This window comes from Raphanus sativus, chromosome 3 (assembly GCF_000801105.2).
Source record: "Raphanus sativus cultivar WK10039 chromosome 3, ASM80110v3, whole genome shotgun sequence".
Lineage (NCBI taxonomy): Eukaryota > Viridiplantae > Streptophyta > Magnoliopsida > Brassicales > Brassicaceae > Raphanus > Raphanus sativus.
The window spans coordinates 18305262-18318850 of NC_079513.1; the positions used below are offsets into that span (position 1 = coordinate 18305262).

The 13589-nt window shown below is 38.1% G+C and overlaps 4 protein-coding genes and 1 non-coding gene across 7 annotated transcripts; 3 read left to right on the top strand and 2 right to left on the bottom strand.

Annotated features, from left to right (window-relative positions):
- The first annotated feature begins 357 nt into the window (after window positions 1–357).
- On the top strand, window positions 358–2672 carry LOC108847696 (uncharacterized). 2 transcript variants are annotated; one of them, XM_057006518.1, is made up of 6 exons: window positions 358–1150; window positions 1246–1303; window positions 1380–1515; window positions 1598–1814; window positions 1904–2023; window positions 2121–2672. In XM_057006518.1, the coding sequence occupies exons 1-6, from the start codon at window positions 1081–1083 to the stop codon at window positions 2549–2551; spliced, it is 1032 nt and encodes a 343-aa protein (XP_056862498.1). In that variant the 5' UTR covers window positions 358–1080; the 3' UTR covers window positions 2552–2672. The 2 variants fall into 2 exon arrangements, with proteins under 2 accessions (XP_056862498.1, XP_018476519.1); XM_018621017.2 differs by having other exon boundaries at window positions 362–1150; window positions 2112–2672.
- TRNAD-GUC (transfer RNA aspartic acid (anticodon GUC)) lies at window positions 696–767 on the bottom strand. Its single transcript has one exon. It is a non-coding gene; the product is annotated as a tRNA-Asp (tRNA).
- Window positions 2673–5298: 2626 nt separating the features above from the next.
- LOC108845384 (uncharacterized) lies at window positions 5299–6159 on the top strand. The gene has a single exon (XM_018618603.1). It carries the CDS (start codon window positions 5299–5301, stop codon window positions 6157–6159), a length of 861 nt encoding a protein of 286 aa, XP_018474105.1.
- A 2335-nt stretch (window positions 6160–8494) lies between these two features.
- LOC130509130 (uncharacterized) lies at window positions 8495–10453 on the top strand. Its single transcript, XM_057004787.1, has 5 exons — window positions 8495–8763; window positions 8897–9239; window positions 9320–9588; window positions 9651–9847; window positions 9927–10453. Exons 1-5 carry the CDS (start codon window positions 8574–8576, stop codon window positions 10371–10373), a joined length of 1446 nt encoding a protein of 481 aa, XP_056860767.1. The 5' UTR covers window positions 8495–8573; the 3' UTR covers window positions 10374–10453.
- A 105-nt stretch (window positions 10454–10558) lies between these two features.
- LOC108847815 (AT-hook motif nuclear-localized protein 10) lies at window positions 10559–12940 on the bottom strand. 2 transcript variants are annotated; one of them, XM_018621156.2, is made up of 6 exons: window positions 12854–12940; window positions 11974–12421; window positions 11534–11586; window positions 11201–11332; window positions 10953–11114; window positions 10559–10853 (listed from the first exon to the last, which is right to left on the bottom strand). In XM_018621156.2, exons 2-6 carry the CDS (start codon window positions 12410–12412, stop codon window positions 10635–10637), a joined length of 1005 nt encoding a protein of 334 aa, XP_018476658.2. In that variant the 5' UTR covers window positions 12413–12421; window positions 12854–12940; the 3' UTR covers window positions 10559–10634. The 2 variants fall into 2 exon arrangements, with proteins under 2 accessions (XP_018476658.2, XP_018476660.2); XM_018621158.2 differs by having other exon boundaries at window positions 11974–12416; window positions 12854–12928.
- Window positions 12941–13589: the final 649 nt, after the last annotated feature.

Sequence of the window (13589 nt, forward strand, 5' to 3'; positions counted from 1 at the left end):
ATTTGGAAATTAACTAATTCTTATTTCTAAAAAACATGAAATATTTATTTCTAAAAACATGAAGAACAGAAAAAAATATTTATATAGAAATAATATTTGAAAAAACATGTTAAAAATATATAGATAAAAACATGTTAAAATATATAGATAAAATGTTAGGTTACAAAACAATACATGTTAACATTAAAAAAAAATTATTCATTGTATGTGTTTCTTTCAAAACTAACATTTAGGTTTTAAAATATTTACATTTATGCTGTCAGAAAATTACAAATATTAAATATTAATGTTAACTAATACATTTTCAATGCAATTCATTTAATATATATTCAAAATAAACATTTGAGCATCCAAATGAAAACAGAAGGGTTGATAGAATTTCATCAAAAGACTTTATAATATTAAATATAAAGTTGCATCTTTCTCTCTCCTGACGACGATATGTGCGATTAGGGTTTTCCCACCGGATCCCGCCGTCAGCTGGCCTCACGCCGCCTGCCAAGAAATTTTTTTTTCCCATCGTCTCTCTGTTTTTCCCCCACCATTGTGTGCAAAAAACGTTGATGCAATCCATATCCAGTGTATAGGACAATAAAAACAAAAACAAAGCTCTAACGAAACACTCATTCAAGCTAATACGCATGTTATATACGCTGGAGGAGACAACCAAATTACAGGAGCAAAAAAATAAAGAACGCCGTTGCCGGGGATCGAACCCGGGTCACCCGCGTGACAGGCGGGAATACTTACCACTATACTACAACGACTTTGTTGTTCAACTCTCTGAATATGAAAGACTTAATCTAAATACCAAGTTTGATCTTGGTGCAAAAGATATCTCATATTGGAGAAAAGTCGAGACTTGAGAGATAAGAAACTTCGATTTTTACAACTAATCAAGCTTTTCTGAATTTTTACAGCTAGTTCTGTTGGGCCTTTGTGTTGGGTATTATAAAAGTGTTACAAAAGAAAACCAATAATCATCTCTATGGTCCTGATTGGTTGGGTTTGCCTTGTGATCTCACTCACACACCTGAAGCTTGAATCAGAAACTGCGTCTGTCTGTTTGGCGGGGCGGAGATGGAAGGAGGCAGACCGGGAGTTTTCGTCGTCGGTTCCCCTGGTGTCGGCAAGCGCACTCTTCTCTCTCGTAAGCACGTGCTTCCTTTCTTTTGGATCTTTAGTCTATAGCGTTTCCGTTACTCTGTCTCATTTTTTGGGGTCTTTTATTATTTTATTTCACAGGATTGGTCTCTGTCGATTTTGAGGATTCATCATCATCATCTCAAACACAAGTTCATGAGTAAGGAAGGATCTTTACTGTGTAATAATACCATTTCCTGAAGAGTTTCTTAACACTTTAAATGTGACGTGGGCAGCTGGACGATTAACACCAAGTATTACTCTGCGGATGTATCTGTACGGATATCAAATATTTGCGACGACAATGACTACTCTCTCCCTCACTCACATCATCCACTTGTGGCGTTAGTTATGGTCTTCGACTTGAGTCAGGTTTGAGTTGAGATTCATAACTCCCCCCCTCTGACTCTCCCCTCGTTCTTAAATACATTAACTCCTATATTATTTTTTGCAGATGTCAACTCTTGTTGCTCTTCAGGAATGGGTTTCTCATGCGGACATCACCATCAACAGTTTTGATATATTGTTGTGCATTGGGAACAAATCTGATCTTCTCCCTCATACTCATGATAGTGCATCACTGGATGTCAAGGGTACATGTCTTGACTGGTGCCGCGACAACAACATTGAGTTCATTGAGGCTTGTGCATCTAATCCTGATTTTGACAAGTGTAACTAGTTCACACAATCCCTTCCTTCCTTCCTTCGTATTTTGATGAAGTGATGTAGTTAACCAAGGATTGCTTGCTGCAATGTGCAGGTTTGTCAGTGGATGGGGATACTCAAGGGGTTGAACGTCTGTTTCGTGCACTTTCGGCACATATGTGGCCTGGAATGATTCTGAAATCTGCTGATAAGATAAATGAACCTCATGGCCAAGGTTATTACTATTTGCTTTTTTTATTCTATATGTGAGGGAGGAGACTCATTTTGATTGGATCTTTGTATTCCCCTCTCCTCCTTGTCAGAGTTTTCAGAAGAAGAAGAATCTGAATATGAATTAGAGTACGAAGTGCTATCATCAGGCTCAGCCACCGATCTATGTGAAGCGCGTCCATACGACGCAGATGCTGGCGGATCCAGCACCTCACCAGATGTAGAGATTAATAATATGGTGAATCCAAAGATAGTTGAGCTGCGGTCTTCAGGGTCACAGAGTGAGACTGACGGAGCAACTGGTGAGAAACCTTTGGGTTATGACTTGGAAGAAGTGGAACAGTTGATGTCAGAAATAGGGAACATCCGTGACAACTTGCGGTTGATGCCTGATTTTCAGAGGAGGGAAATAGCTGCAAGTCTAGCGATGAAAATGGCTTCCATGTTTGGAGGAGGAGGAGGAGGTGACGACAGTGATAGCGAGGAAGACTCTGAGTGGAGCCCGTTTGTATCTTCAAGTATTTCAGCATGAACCACATGAGTGCAAAGAGCGCATTGTTTAGCCGACCGAACTTTGTGTCTCTGATTCGTTTAGACTTGAAAGATGAAATAAGAAACCTCGGTTAAATCAAAGTTAAATTTGTTACCTTACATACTACAAATGTTTCTACTGGGAATCTAGTAGATACATAGATAACATGGTCCTGGCAAAAAGAGAAATTAAAAAGCTAAATGAAGTGAAAAAGATGATTAAATTTGACGTTCTGTTTTACCTGTTGATACATGAATATGTTTGGAGGTGTGCATAAGGAGGCACCACGGTATTGAATGTTTCACTGGTGGCTGTCACAGCTAAGCTGGCATGTGAAGGCTGCTGGCTATATTGGTCCTGACCAATATAAGATGTTCTTCCACTGGTGGCTGTCACAACAGCTGAGCTTCTCGGTTAAAGATAATCTTTAAAGGTGACAATCAAAATGTAGTGAATTTGGTAAACAGGACGTCGTCCAAATTTGCTATAGCTAATTGGCTTCGGGACATGGGGCGATGGGAAAACAAATTTGAAGAAGTGCAATAGCAATGGACTAACCGTAGTTCCAACATAGTTGCAGACAAACATCCTTGAGAAACAAACCATTTCTAGACAATCATATTTGCATTACCATACTTTTATTCCGAATGTCACAATCCCAAGTCATGTTCTGTCAAACTATTACTTTGCACGAGGACCGATCCAAAGCTAAGACCTAGCATTAGCCAAGTTGTGTGTACATTGGATGGAAGGTGACGTGAGCCGCAAGGAGATGTATGATTCGTCTATGTTGATGGTTAGACAAATGCAGGCGCTAGGGATTCATTGGGTTATGTTCGGTGAAGTAAATGTTAGTAATGGTTATGCAATCTATCTATTGACTTTTTCTTACTATATATATATATTTATATATAGTTGTGCTTATTATGTAAAGAAGATTTTATGTTCTATTAAATAGTGTTTTGGTCAAATTTCAGCTTTGATTATAATTCGGATCCTTCACCTCGTTTGGAATATTGTAAGCTTATCCGCAACAAGATAACCTCCCTCACCGCCAATACTCGTTCGTCTACATGAACTTCTTGAATGTCTTCAGCGTCTCATAATCAAGAATGTTTTTGAGGTATGCACAACTCTGTTTTTGAGCTATGTTTTACCATTGGTTATCATTTTGTTTGAACAATATATTTGAGTCAGACGATATGTTAATGTTACTATGTTATGTGATATGTCTTTAGTCCATGAGAAATTGCCAAAAATACCATTTTCATAGTACCACTTTTCATATTTACACTAACCACTTTTACCACTATTTTTAATGAAGGGTTTAGATTTGAAGGTTTAGGATTTAGGATTTAGATTTGATGTTTTAGAGTTTAAGGTATATAGTTTAGGGTTTAGAGTTGAGGATTTAGGGTTTAGAGTTGGGGATTTTGGGTTTATAGTTTAGACTTTAGGGTTTAGGGTTTAGGATATTGAATTCAGGGTATATAGTTTAGGGTTTAGGGTTTAGAGTTGAAGATTTTGGGTTTAGGGTTTAGAATTAGTGGTTTAGGATTTAGAATTTGGGATTAGAATTTTGAAAAGCATATAAAAACAAAGATATAAGAGTTTTTACCATTTCAATAAATAAGGTATTTTTGAAAATGTGTCTTTAGTGGTGGTAAAGATGAATAATGGTACCTTGAAAGTGGTATTTTTGAAAATTCCCCGTAGTCCATTGGTTTGACCAAATGATTAAATAGTGATTTCACATTCGTCGGGTTGTTCGTAGTCTAGTGGCTGCTGAGTTCTGCCTTCGGGTCCTGACGTCGACGTCGAGGGTTCGACCCCTACTTACCAGATGCTATATATATTTATTTTTTTAATAATTGAGGCAAAATTACAAAAAAAAAGCTCAACCATGATGCAAATAATTTATTTGAAGGGTGATGTAGATAAATTTAAATTATATTGAATTATTATAAAATGAAAATTGTCATTATAGTCTATCTCAAAAATTTGTAACATAAATGAAATATATCATTGGCATATATGTTATATGGTGACCAAAGGATGTTCACTAAATTTTCAATATCAATAGCTTAAGAACCGCATATGGAATATGAGTATGCATATATTGAATCTTAACAAGAAAATCGATGGCTAGGCAATATGAGTTTATAACTCTATTAACAAAGACCTTTCAAAGAGAAGCTTATCATGCTTTTCTTTGTGTTAAAAAAAAAGAGTATCATTTTATCTTATGTTATTTGTTGTGGTTTCATTATTATGTATGTATTTGTATAATATGTTTACAGTTAATTAATAAAGTTCTGTTGTTAAATAAATAAACAAAAAAATTAACAGGACAGCTGTAACTCAACAACAAAGATAACAAGATCGAGCGTTGTCGTTTGATCGTAATCTTGTTACCGTTGAAATATCGTACCTGACGCATTTACCCCTTTGAAGCAAAGTAAAAAAATGGAAATACCGTAACCGTCTCAATATGACGGCGTCGTTTTCACGCAACTTGGGACTCTTTGTTAGATGAAACACGAGTGTAATTGCTTGGGACCAACGGAAGCTTCTGTAATTTCCTTTTTTTAGGGGTCTCTACACTCGAGGGTTCTATATAAACTATCTGGAGCTCACTATTGTTGATTTTCCATATTCTGATCTCTATCGTTGATTTCCAAAATCAAAACCCTAGCTACTTCTCTTCTCTTACATTCTCTAGGAAAGAAAAGCACCTGACCAATAAGATGACGAAGGTTGCAATTGCAACGGAGGAGATGTCTGATCTTCGTCGTTTGTGTTCCATAGCAATCAGAGCCGCGAATTCGCAGACCATCGATGGTGCTGATCGATGTTTTGATATCCTTTGTTACTTGAAGAAACTGAGTTTCTGCGCAAAGGATCTTGTCCGCGTGTCTAAAGATATATCTCTTTTGGCTATTCTCAAAGATCATAGAAACCCTAAAATCAGTACGGAAGCTAAAGCCTTGTTCCTCTCCTGGATGAGAACTCTTTATTCCAGAGACCCTTCTACTTCCAACAACACGAAGCTCGTTAAGAAGACTCCTGCAGCAGATCTTGTTGCGAAAGTGTGTCCAGATTTGAAGAAGAAGATAGTTAAAAGATCTGTGACTGCTCGTGGTATTGCAGCAGAGGCTAAGAAAACGACGGCAGATCAGAGATCTAGGGTTCTTGAAGTGTGTCACAAGAAACAATATAATATGAACAAGGCTGGTGTTCACAAGTCTTTGGCAGCGAAGAAGCCAATACAGAAGAAGAAGCAACCTGCTGCTCTACCTGAAAACCCTAGATCGGTGGCTCATGAAGCGGTAGCGATAAAGAAGAACTCAAGAGAGATGTTGGAGCTGTTTGAAATAGCTGAGAAATCTGCAGATAAGGCTAGTGCAAAGGGAATTCTCCTGTCTACAAAAGAGACATCGATCTGCGTAGACACACTCTCTTTGCTCAAAGACGAATTCACCATCAGCTCAACGGCTCCGGAAACGAAGAGGATCATGAAGAAGCTTTCCTATCTTACAAAGCACAAGGACCGCAAAATCTGCCATTCCGCAACATCACTTCTTGAACATTGGAGGCAGAGTATATAAGAGATCAGCAACAGAGAGATGTCCTTAAAACTCAAGGCTAGTAGTGTTACCACAGAATCTGCAAAAGAAGAAACTAGTTGACTTCAAGTCGTTCATTGTTTATTATTCTTCCATAGATTACACTAATGTTGTCACACCAGTTTAAATTTTCCATTACTCAAAAAAGTAAGGAATGTTGTGAGTTGTAATTTGTAAATATATAAGGCTTTTTTTTTTGTAATCTCTCTGTGTTGTTCAAGGGAAGTGTATTCTTTTATGGGAATACATGACGAAATTGAAGATTGAAATGTATACTTGTTTTCAGTTATAACTGAGAGACTACAAGTCAATGCTTGAGAAAGTTTTCATTGTTTCTTGAACTTTCCAATTTTACACATTCCTGTGGTCCAAATATTTTTTTTTTGCTAAAGTTTGGTGCACTAAAGCATACATAATAGGTCCAAATATCTATTACAAAGCTCTAGTTAAAATTTTCTAAACCTCCTACTGGCCCCAACTAGTATCGCCGGTCAAACTAGTATAGAGAAAGATAGAAAATGCATTTGAGCGAGAACAAAGGTGTCGAAGGCAACACCTTCGTCGTCACTAGAGGCCTCGGCTTCTGCTTGGAGCTAGTTCGCCGCGTGTGCTTGCCAGGTCCGCTCCTTTGACCTCCGCGATTCATCTCCTTGGTCGGATAACCTCAGAAACAGCGGCGCTCGCTGTAATCTACAAAATCCCAAGGGCTCTCTGGGTAATCACTGATCATCATAGAGAGATCAACACTATAATACTCGTCAGATTTGATAAGATGTAGACGAGGCACTATATAGTGCAGACATCTTGCTTCCTACTGGCATGTCTGATATTAATCAAGGACAATGACCACTAGGCGAATGGCAATATTTGTACTAATAAGTTCAAACAAATAGAAGAAAACTTTGAGTTGCAAAAATGTTGTCTTAAGGAACATAAGGATTCATCAAAACGCAATCGACCCAACATTAAAGATGTCAACAAACAAAAGCACATAGCTAAACATCAAAGAGCTAAATCACCCAAGGCACCCGATAACTCCATGGCTCTAGCTTCGGCTTTCTTTCTCATAGCCTTTCTCATAGCCCAGGCTTGTTGAAATTTGTGCTTTCTCTTCTCATGAGCCTCTTCATACATCTTTGTCATAAGCTCAGGTTTACCTTTCACAAAATATTTCGGATGTCCAAAGTGATAACGATGCTTAGATCCCTTAACCCTTACAAATCCCTAATACCAACACCAAAAAAAAAACAAAAACACACATTATAAAGGTCGCTGTTGATGATTAATTAAGAGTTAAATCTTGCAAATCCAGAAACTTACATAGTACTTAAGGTCGTCGATAAACATCGGGAAATTTAAGCATAGTATTCTTTTTTGTCTGCCCGTCGGCATAACCCTTCTCTGAAACTCTATCGGATCCCAAATGATGAAACTTTTCTTGTGTTTGCTCCACGAGACTACTGCATCCAGTGAAGAATCCTCCACCACAGCGTATATACACTCTTGTAGAATGCAGAATATGCGTAATTGGTCATCCTCTCGCTACACCACTTTAGATCTCTCAGAAACCAACACCACAAAACCCTAAAAATCAATCTCCCCAATTCTCTTCTTCTTCTCTCACTATTTGTATAGAGAGATATCCTCGTGTCTCTGATTATGTCAACTATATATTCTCGTATATACTGTAATTAATTCCTCCTTAGGACTTACTCTTCTCTGTATATATAGCCTATGTACATAATAAGGTTCTAAAGAAGTACAATACCAATGGACTAACCGTAGTTCCAACATAGTTGCAGACATCCTTGGAAAACAAAACATTCCTAGACAAATCAGATTTATTCATTACTAGTATAGTTTTTATTCCGAATGTCATAAGACTCATAAATCATAAAACATGTTTTGTCAAACGATTAATTTGATCTATTGATACTCCCTCCGTTTTTTAAAGAGTGTCGTTGTGACATTTAAGAAAGTTATTGAAATATATGTAAGTTGTAATTAATTATACCTTTTTGACCAATAGCATTTTAGATAAATAAAATTATTTGTAAAATCAATGCAGTTTGCAATTAATTTTCAGCTGAAAGTTAGTATAATTTATATTGAAATTGTAAAGTGATACTCTTTGTATAACAAGAAAATGAGCTCAGAGTGACACTTATTATGAAACAGAGGGAGTAATAAAGTACTTTGGAAAAGAAAAAGTTAATGTAGCGATAATAGTTTTTAAAAATGGAGGGGCATGTCCCCAATTACAACGTTTTTGAGTTAAAAAAAAGGTGAAAAGTCAAGACAGTGAGTTAAAGCCAGTGAGTTGTCGGAGAGACAGCTCAAATCTGCAGTTTCTCATCGCCTGTCAAACTCGTGTCGAGAAATCTTTTTTTTTTTAAATGCATTTGAGCGAGAACGAAGGTGTCGAAGGCAACACATTCGTCGTCACTGGAGGCCTCGGCTTCGTCGGTGCCGCCCTCTGCTTGGAGCTAGCTCGCCGCGGTGCTCGCCAGGTCCGCTCCTTCGACCTCCGCGATTCATCTCCCTGGTCCGATGACCTCAGAAACAGCGGCGTTCGCTGCATCCAAGGTTCCACACTCTCTCTCTCTCACTCACTCTTCAATTGAATCCAGTTCGATCTGTAAATCACTGATCATCATCATATAGATCTATCACACTAAGATTTAAAACCGGAGTGATCTTGGGGAATCTTGAACAACAGGTGACGTCACTCGGAAACAAGACGTAGACAAGGCGCTAGACGGAGCAGACTGCGTTCTGCATCTCGCTTCCTACGGCATGTCCGGCAAAGAGATGCTGCAGTTCGGTCGTTGCGACGAGGTCAACATAAACGGGACGTGTAACGTCTTGGAAGCCGTCTTCAAACACGAGATCGCGAGACTGGTCTACGTCAGCACTTACAACGTCGTGTTCGGTGGTAAGGAGATTAGGAACGGTAACGAAAGCTTGCCTTATTACCCGCTTGATGATCACGTCGACGCATACGGTCGGAGTAAATCCATTGCGGAACAGCTTGTCCTCAAGAGTAACGGCAGACCGTTTAAGTAAGTCAAAGACTCTAATATGAACTAAAGTAAAAAAAATAAAAATCTTCTCACTGGCTCTTGTGTGTGTTTTTATTTAGAAATGGAGGGAAGAAGTTGTATACATGTGCGGTCCGACCAGCAGCTATTTATGGACCAGGTGAAGACAGACATCTTCCTAGGATAGTTAATCTAGCGAAGATGGGTTTGCTTCTGTTCAAAACCGGTGAACCGAGTGTGAAGACAGACTGGATTTACGTTGAGAACCTTGTCTTAGCTATCATATTGGCTAGTATGGGACTCTTGGATGACATTCCTGGTAGAGAAGGAGAGCCTGTTGCTGCTGGTCAACCTTATTTCGTCTCTGATGGTAAAAACATTTATGAATTTTTTTTTTTTGCTGAATAAAAGTGTGATTTGTTGACGTTGTAGGTTCCCCTGTGAATACATTTGAGTTTCTACGTCCCTTCCTACGAAGTTTGGACTATGACATTCCCAAGTTTACTATCTCTGTACCTGTTGCTGTGACCTTGGGTAAGATCTTTCAAGGAGTCTACACTGTTTTGTATCCATGGCTGTCAAAAAGCTGGTTACCTCAGCCTCTTATTCTTCCTGCTGAAGTCTACAAGGTAACAGTTCCTCAAAACTCTCAACCCAGCTGAGTTCAGAAACAAAGTTGTTTGATGATTCTGTTGGATCTTGCTTTAGGTTGGTGTTACCCATTATTTCTCATATCTCAAGGCCAAGGAAGAGCTTGGATATGTACCATTCAAGACCTCCAAGGAAGGCATGGCTGCAACGATCTCGTATTGGCAAGAGAGGAAACAGAGATCATTAGACGGTCCATCCATATTCACTTGGATAGCTGTTGCGCTAGGAATGTCAGCTCTTTTCGCTGCGGGGTGGTTACCGGAAGTAGGACCTGTTCCTTTCTTAAGAGCTCTAAGCCTCTTCTTCTTCAGGACAATGACGATGGTAAGAGCTGTCTTCATCGTATCAGTGGTACTACACGTTGGAGAAGGAATCTATGCTTGGTCTCTGGCTAGACGAGTGGACCCGGACAATGCAATGGGGTGGTTCTGGCAAACCACAGCTCTTGGGTTTTTCTCAATGCGGTTTTTGTTGAAGAGAGCCAAAGACCACCACCAGGCTTAAAACTAAAACCAGTATTGTTTTTTTGGTGTTGTAATGTTTTCAACTTTATAATAAAAAGAAAATCTACATTAATCAGGATATTCCAGTTTCTGAACAACTCAAGGTTTTGATAAAACATAACGAAACACAAAACATGTTAAGTTATTTAACCTCTTTTTAAAATAGCCTAAACTAAAAGATAAGAATCATTATCATCATCATTCTAATAATAGAAGGCTTGTTGGAGTTTTTTTAAAACTACAAATAATATCACATGGCTAATTAATTCCAAGGCATGGAAAGGTTGTTGGTGTTGTTGTAAGGTCCTCCTGCGGTGCTCTGGTGAAGAGGGCTTCCATGTCCTCCAATAGATGACTCACTCATTGTGCCACGAGACTGCGGGCTACTCGGATTCATCAGTACTTGACTTGGGGCCACATGCGGTAGTTCCATCTGCCTCTGTTCTTTTTGCCCCTCTGGTATGAAACTCCCAACGACAATCTGTGATTTTGAGATTTTATCCAAATGTATCATTACATTGTTCTTATGAGCATCGACATAATGTGTTATAAAAATTAAAAATAAAAAGAGAGAAAGTACCTGAACAGGTGATGCTGCTATAAGAAGACCAGCTACACAACCACCTAAGACATGACCATCAGGAGCTGATAAGGTCACACTTAGACCTCCTGTCCTGCTTCTGTGACCGTTGTTCTCCACGAGAAGGAACGAGCCCGACAAAGACAGAATCTCAAATCTCCCCTGGTTTTCAAATGTAAACAAGTAAGTCAGTAATCAGCAAAATCATGAGATACTGAAGAAATATTCAAAAGCAAAATATTTGATACCTCATATGTAACGGTTCCACCGGATGTGGCGAACCGGCGAAGAGTCACATTGGAGATAGATCCATTTGCAGACAAGACACACACAGTGCGTGGTCCGTTCTGAGAAAACGCCATTATCTTTGATGCGACATCCTGTCCCAATTCATAAAACAAAATGTCAGGTAACAGAAACCCTCATCAAGTTCAACATTCTCTTGCTACCAATAATGTTTGACCATTACGACAACAACCCGAACTCTCGAAATACACATGATTTTGCAGACCTTAATGAATTTAAGACACATCTATGGAGTAAAATAAGGAAATTCAATAGGATAGAAGATGATAACACACCTCTCCAGTCATCACGGTAAGTACATGAGGCGTAAATCCCACTCCTGTCGAGCCTGCAACAACAAACACACACAAAAGACAAGTTTCAGTTCATAAAACTCAACAAAACGAACTCAAAAAAACCACGGAAGATGTCAAGATTGCAACAACAAGCACACACACACACAAAAGGACAACACCAAGAGCTCAAGTTGCAGTACATAACGTTAAAGAACAATGAAACTAAGAAACTCCAAAAGATAGTTGAACACGATACGTCAAGAGGGGCATATAAGTAATTTGAGAAGGATTCTAATACTCTACGGACATTGTTTACCATATTCACCATTATATACTATATTCTAATTGATTGCAGCCGACAAGAGAAGATCCAAGCCACGACCAGATCACGTGAGGAAGAAGATTCCAATTACAAAAAGAAAAAAAAGTATATAAATTACCTAAAGCCTGAAGCTTTTTCTTATTGATAGAGCCACGAGGTCGTCCTCTCATCTTCTTCTGCGTAGACGACCCTCCTTCGCCGGAACCACCACCACCGCCGCCACTAGTTTGGCTGGCGGTGAAAGGAGCTCTGGGAACCAAACCCAGTTCCGGTCCGTACTTCCTCGGCCTCCCTCTCCTCTTCTTCACAGGCTCGCTCCCCGTCGTCATCTCCACGGGCATGTTCATGTTCAAAGCAGGATTCCCACCTCCGGCTGAGTTGTGTTGGTACTGCTGCTGCTGCGGTGGTGGCGACGACTGTTGCTGCTGCTGCTCCTGCTGTTGCGGAGGAGGAGGAGGAGAAGGAGGTTGGTTGTGCTGTTGGTGGTGGAGAGCCATTGTGAATGGCATTGATGATTCTCTGCTCGCTGTCATTAAACCGGTCTCTGATTCCGACATCTTTCTTCACTTTCCCAAACAAAGAAAAACAGAACAAAAAGACTCTTGTTAGCAGAATTCACTACAAAACCCTAACTTTAGCTTCCATTGAAGCACTGACGTGGAGAGTGAAGATAAAGTTCGAAACTTTACACCTGAACCCTAAGCAAAAATTCAACCCAGAAGAGAAAAATCCTATGAGATTTTAACAATTCGGAAGGATTTTTCAGATCTCTCTCTCAAAAAAAGAAAAAACGGATCGCGCTTTAGAATTTCCGAATTAGAGAGTAAGATAAAAAACTAAGCTTTAATAAAAACAATAAAACTTTTTTAAATATTAACAGAAGATTAAATTATTTTCATCCAGAATTTTCAATTACTGGAAGAAAAATAGAAAACATCTCGAAATTTTACATTAAAAATTGAAAGAAAGAGAGAGGGAGGGAGAGAGAGAAGACTTACGGTAAGTTGGCGAAAATTCAGGGAATAAAGCAAAGAGGATTCCTGCCTGCTCCCCTACAATTATTGGGGTTTTATATTTGTATATTTTGTTAAGACCAGGAAAATATATAATGACTTATATATATATATATGTCCTTTTGGATGAAAAAGGGATTTTTGGATTTATCATAATATCTTTGACTACTATTTGTCAACAATATCAATATCTAACTATTTCCATTCTTTCCTGTTTATTTTTCCTTTATTCCAACCTTTTTAGGGAAATAAAATATAAAAAGTTGACTAAACATATTGTTTTATTTTCTAACTTTACAATTTTTAGCCTAATATCTTTTAAAATATAATATTCTTAATAGATAGCTACACGCGTCGTGTAGATCAGGATTTATATAGATAAATACAAAATATTTTAAATACATAAATATATTGTAAACTTTAATGATTTATTTAAAGTTACAATGATCTTTTTTTGATATTTTTATAAATATTTATGTATTTTTCTAAATAAAAAATTAAGAAAATCAAACAATATATGATGCTCTTAGTTTTTTCATATATTAAAATAATATTTTCACTATATACACAAAGTAAGATAATAACATATTTAGTTATTAGGCAAACTTTGTTCTATACACAATACAATAGCTTGATTTTCCCTTATAATACATACATTGTTAGTACGATATTTGTATATGTGTCACTTAAATCTAATGGAGAAATTATCTTCACTCTTTTT